The 5,850-nt window shown below is 54.8% G+C and overlaps 1 protein-coding gene across 1 annotated transcript; it reads right to left on the reverse strand.

The window, feature by feature from the left end:
- Window positions 1-436: 436 nt before the first annotated feature.
- LOC127566326 (uncharacterized) lies at window positions 437-5,494 on the reverse strand. The gene is made up of 2 exons (XM_052008351.1): window positions 1,630-5,494; window positions 437-676 (listed from the first exon to the last, which is right to left on the reverse strand). The coding sequence occupies exons 1-2, from the start codon at window positions 5,492-5,494 to the stop codon at window positions 555-557; spliced, it is 3,987 nt and encodes a 1,328-aa protein (XP_051864311.1). The 3' UTR covers window positions 437-554.
- Between the last annotated feature and the right edge of the window lie 356 nt (window positions 5,495-5,850).

Below are 5,850 nucleotides of genomic sequence, written 5' to 3' on the forward strand. Positions count from 1 at the left end.
GGCGCCGAAAGGCTGGCGGGAAGTAGGGTGGTGGCACCGGGCGGTCAGCGATCGCTGGCCCCCGATAATTCCAGTGCTCTGGCAGCTCGAAATAGGATGTGAGGGTTTCCCCTGGAGGGAGGATAACATCCACCACCGCCCGGTCAATACGGGTTACCCGCATTCCCCATGGGCGGATGGCCGGCTCGTAGGTCACCGTACGGTCTACCTCCTCGATGAAAAACGGTTCATCCGTGTCGCTATCCTCAGTGGGCGGAGGCCGGTACCGTTGCACCTCCGTCTCGGTCGGCGACGGGGGTCGAGCATACAGCCCATGCCCTAGTCGCGGGTCGCGGCGTTGCCCGGGTCTGGGTGACCAGGCGCCTGGTGGGAGTCGAAACCGGGGCTCTTCCGCCTCGCTGCTCTCCTCCTGTTTGGACTCGTCGTCCTCCTCATATGGCCTCTCCTCCGATTCCCCCTCGCTGGTGAAGTCGTATCTGGCTGGTAGGCCAGCCAAGTAGAACGGGTCATCCTTGTCCCACGGGGTGTATAATGACTCCCCCCTTTCAGGCGACTTACCCTGAGGATGCGGGTACGAGGAATAGCGCTGCTCCGCACGATCCGGCGTCATTGGGGGTGCATCGCCAGCGTAGTCGCGTGGCGGAGAAGAACAGGTGAGGTCGATAGATTCCATGTACTGTAATGATTGAGAAAAGTCGTGAGATTATTAGTAACTGACTGGTGGAACTGAGGAAATGGACTGGCGACTGAGGAAATTGTGGTCGGAGGGATAGGATCAGGGTTTGATCGCGGTTCCCGACGTGTCGCTTTCGTAGTCTTCGGCCTCGGAGTCAGGCCTCTGCTCCTGGAACTCCCGGAGATCGGCAATGTTAGCCACTCTTCTTTGGTTGGTCGTAGTGTGTTGTAAGCGGACGATGTTTGCTGCAATGAACTTCTTTACTATGTACGGGCCATCGAATTTCGGAGCTAGTTTTGCTGCGAAACCGTCGGCAGCGTTAGAGAGATGGTGTTGCCGCAAAAGCACCTTTCCGCCCAAAGTAGGTCGCCATTGCCTCCGGCGTAGATTGTAATGTCGACTCTGGTCATGGCTCGCTTGATTCAGGTTTCCGCGTACGATGGTAAAGATCTCCTGCAGTCTTTTTGCCTTATCTCCGGGGTCTTCTAGTCCGCCGGGGGCCTCTGGTTTCACCTCGTCATATAATCCTCCGGGAAGTCGTGGCTCCCTACCCTGTACTAGGAAAGCTGGACTGTAGCCGGTGGACTCGGAGACGCTGGAATTTATAGCTAGTGTGATCTCTGGAAGTAACTCATCCCATTGGTTCTGCTGTCCGTCGATTAGTTGCGAGATCATGGTTTTAATCGTCCGGTTGGCTCGTTCCGTTGGATTTTCATGGGGCGAATAGGGAGCAGTGTGTTGTAGTTCGACCCCGGCGATTTTTAGAAATGCCTTGAAAGACCGACTAGTGAATTGCGTCCCATTGTCGCACACGAAACGTCGCGGAACCCCGAAATGAGCGAGGATTCGCTCTCGGAACGCACGCTGAAGGCTCGCAGTAGTGGCACGTCGTAGTGGCACTAGTTCTACCCATTTGGAAAATAAGTCAAAGAAAACGAGGAGCATTGTGTTACCTTGTTTGGAACGAGGAAGTGGGCCGACGAAATCAGCTCCAATGACGGCGAAGGGTTCTTCTGCGGGCCGGGTATGCATGGGTCCAGCAGGCTTCTGCTGTGATGTCTTGAATTTTTGACAGCTCAGGCATTGCCGGACGTGTTTCTTGACGTCCCGATGCATACCTGGCCAGTAGTACCGCTGACTAATTCGAAGAATAGTCTTACGTACTCCTAAGTGGCCGGCAGCTGGTTGGTCATGACACTCGTGAAGAACGCGAGGTCGCATGGCCCGGGGTACGCACAACTTCCACGTCACGTCGTCGAAGTCATCGGACCGATGCACGATGTGCCGGAACAGTTGCCCGTCCCTGATGGTATAATCCGGGTAGCGTTGTGGTTCCTCACTCACCTGTCGTATGCGCCGGGATAGCCACGAACAAGGTTGGGCCTCCTCCTTTAACATAGCCAGCCTGGTAAGGGGTTGTCGGGAAAGAGCGTCGGCGACTACGTTCTGCTTTCCGGGTCGATATCGCACGTCGTATTGGTATTGTTGCAGCTCTAAAGCCCAACGTGCCACACGTCCATGTGGTGATTCTAGTGAATTCAACCACTTGAGTGCCAGATGGTCGGTGACGACCTCGAATCGATAGCCCTCCAGATAGCAGCGAAGTTTCCTGATGGCCCAGATCACTGCGAGACATTCCTTCTCGGTGGCGGAGTAGTTCTCCTCCGCTTTGTTGAGCCGTCGACTAACATAAGATATCACGCGCTCTTGACCGTCGATTTCTTGGGTCAGGACTGCTCCGATTCCTACGTTGCTAGCGTCAGTTTGTAGCACGAACTGCACGTGGAAGTCCGGGCATGCTAGCACAGGGGCGGTGGTCAAAAGAGCTTTTAATTCATTGAACGCGACTTGCTGCTCTTCGCCCCATGTCCACTTTCGCCCCTTTTTGAGGAGTTGTGACATGGGTTGCACCACCGTAGCAAAGTTAGGGACAAATCGGCGGTACCAAGACGCCATGCCGATACACTGGCGTAATTCTTTCAGGTTCGACGGGGGAGTTAACTCGCGGACAGCTGCCACCTTGCTAGGATCCGTGTGAATCCCCTCCTCACTGATCACATGTCCTAAGTAGGTTATTTTTCGCTGGAAGAATGCACATTTTTCGTGGTTTATCCGTAGGTTCGCCCGCCGGAGCCTTTTGAACACTTCTCTAAGGTGCTTTGTGTGTTCCTCTAGGGAGTTCCCGACCACCACAATATCGTCCAAGTATGCGAAGGCGAAAGGTTCCATGTCGACTCCGATCACGGAGTCCAAGGTACGCTGGAATGTCGCCGGGGCCGAATGTAGTCCAAATGGCATCACTCGCCATTGATACAGGCCGCGTCCTGGTACGGTGAAAGCGGTGGCCTCTCGACTTCCCGTAGCCATCGGTATCTGCCAGTAGCCGTTCTTAAGGTCCAGCGTAGATATGAATTTCGCGTGTCGTAGGCGTTCCAGGATGTAGGTAATCCTCGGAAGGGGGTATGCATCAGGAACTGATCGCTCATTGAGCTGTCGGTAGTCCACGCACATCCGCCATTGTCCATTCTTCTTTTTCACTAGTACGATTGGGGCACTGTGGGGACTGTAGGAAGGCTCGATTAGCCCATCCTCCAGCAATTGATCTACCTGTTCGTCGATGATCCTTCGCATGGCTGGGTTCTTAGGAAAATAACGCTGTTTGATAGGTCGCTCGTCGCGCAGCGTTATAATGTGTTCCGCGATTGATGTTACTCCGGTCATCCCGTCAAACTTGGGGAGTTCCTCTTGTAGGAATCCTTGAATGTTTGGCGCAATGTCTGCAGGCCATGGGGAAGGTCCTTGTTCGTCTGTGTCGGACCCCATCTCGAGGGCTGGAGAGGACGTTTGAAGTCGAAAGTCCTGGAGATGGGTCGTGTCATAGACACTCGGTCCCCTTGTGTCTGGGACGGCAGGAGTGACACTGGACAAGGTGACCGGGAGCGGAATTGGAGCAGCAGGGTTGTGCCTTGTAAGCCGGGGACGGGGTCTCGGAGTCGGTCGGGGCATTTGAACTGCTTCTACGCATGTTCGTTTCCGGGGAACTGGAGGGGAGGGTGTCGCCAGGGTAGGCCCGGGGTGTGAAGCTTGATGGCACAAAGGTGTTTTCATTGGTGCTAACGAGGTCTCTAAACGAATCTGGGCTGTGCCGCAGCAAATCGTTGTCTCTATGGAACAGAGGAAATCCAGGCCCAGTATCACGGGCTCAAGGATATGTGGCAGGACTAAGAAGGCTACGCGAACTTCTCGATTCTCCAGTCGGACACGCGCTGTGAGCGTCTTCGTGACCTCCCGAACGGAGCCGTCAGCGAGACGAATTCGCGAATCCCTAGCCCATGTGTTCTCGGGGGTGCTAAGTCGTGCGGCCAATTCTTCGTTGATGAAACTCGTGGTGGCACCGGTATCCACAGTTCCCTCGGTGGGCAGGCCTTCGATCTGGATCTTGGCCACGATTCTCCCACCGGTTAGATGCATCGTGGGGATTACTGGCGGGTCGTGGTGTCTATCGTCCTCTACTCCTCCCGCCGGGGTAGAGGGCGATGACCGTTTCCCGTCCCGTTGTTCCGACAACAATGGATCGTGCGTATGTCTCGTTTGCCGCAGTCCCAACAGAACATCACGGCAGGATTCTGGCATGCTGCCTGTACATGTCCTGGTTGCGCGCATCGTCGGCAAACCCGGGCTACATCCGGCACTGAAGGTTGTCCTGTGGGAGTGTTCCGAACTGGTGGTTGACGGGGCCTGTCCTCGGAACGGGTTATGCCACGTCGGTGGAGTCTGTGTTGGCGGGTATGCCTCGCGGCGGGCCGGTGCCGGGGGTGAAATGGCAGTCGCCGTCGCCAGTGAGGTCCGTGGCTGGATTCGATCCTGTATGTATTCGAACTCCGTGGCCAACTGGATCAGTTGGGGCAGACTTGTGACCTCGTGTCGGCGGGCGTAGTACTGGTATTCGGGGCGGGCGTTGTCATAGATTCGGTCCAACTCTCGCGTCGTGCTGTAGTCAGCATGGTGCATGAGGAACCGAATTTCCGTCACGAAATCCTTGAAGGATTCGTTTTCTCGCTGTTTACGCTCACGGATGGTATCTTCTAATCGTTCAAAATACCGCGTGGGCAAGAAAAACGCGAGAAATTCCTTACGGAACTCCGACCAAGGGACTGCGCTCAGCCCACTGGTTCGGAACCAACGCGCGGCACGATCCACCAAGCCTTCGGCCATACTCCTTGGCAATGCATCGACCGAGATCCCGTATGCCTGAGCCCGTTCCTCCAATGCCTCGACGAAAGCCAACGGGTCACCCTGGCCGTCGAATTGGATTCCCCATTTCCTAATTCGATCCAGGTGAGTGCCGTATGGCCAAGGGCTTGGGTTGGCGGTGATCGGGTTCGGCTGGGATTCGCTGACGAGTGCCGGGGGAATTGGCCTGTGTAGGCTTGACGTGGCGGGGGTAGAGGACAGCACCGGGACGTGAGACGTCGTACGTGCTTCCGTCTTGGGTAGAGTAACCGGCGGGGCGTGCAAAAACTGTTGGCTCAAGCCCGAGGTGGTGGCTTGCGCGTCGGGTTGTGGAGTGCGTGGCCGCGTGTATATCATCTCTAATTCGGCAAGTCGAGCCCAGACTTTCCTTCCAAGCCTACTTTTGGCAATTAGAGATGCGAACGCCTTCCGCATGTCCTCGACCTTGCCTTCGACTGAGAATTTAAATTCTTGCGCCAATGCTTCCAGCTCATCGCGCCGACGGTAGTATATCCATTTCACGCCAACTCCAGGGTTGGGTATCTCCTGTGAGCATGCGTCGCTGTCGCTCTCGTGATCACTCATTATCTTTTTTTTTTTTTTTTCTTTTTTTTTTTTCCCTCGAAGCACTCGCGGGAATTTAACGACTTAAAACTACCAAATCACACCTTGCTAGTGGGTTTTTATGCCACTCGGAAAATAAGTTCCACTTGACTTGTAGGGTCCCTGCTCGGGCGCCACTTGTAACGAACCGTCACAACGCCGAGGTAACTAGCGCTGTCCAGGGATCGAAATAAGGAATTTATGTTTGCTGAAACCCTACAATTCGAGTATCTCAAGGTGTGAGACGGTCTTTGTGGACGAAGGGAGATCAAAGTCGAAAAGAAAAGACAGGAGTTTTTCAAATTGCAACGTTGTTTATTTTTATTTGTTATTACTCT

The sequence above is a fragment of the Drosophila albomicans genome, unplaced genomic scaffold, assembly GCF_009650485.2.
Source record: "Drosophila albomicans strain 15112-1751.03 unplaced genomic scaffold, ASM965048v2 ctg113_pilon, whole genome shotgun sequence".
Classification (NCBI taxonomy): Eukaryota; Metazoa; Arthropoda; class Insecta; order Diptera; family Drosophilidae; genus Drosophila; species Drosophila albomicans.

Excerpts from the sequence above, each read along its gene's own strand:
- LOC127566326 (XM_052008351.1), bottom strand. The coding sequence starts at position 5,494 with ATGAGTGATCACGAGAGCGACAGCGACGCATGCTCACAGGAGATACCC. Across the intron at positions 677-1,629 it reads ACTTCCTCGTTCCAAACAAG|TACATGGAATCTATCGACCT; the intron begins GTAACACAATGC and ends CAATCATTACAG.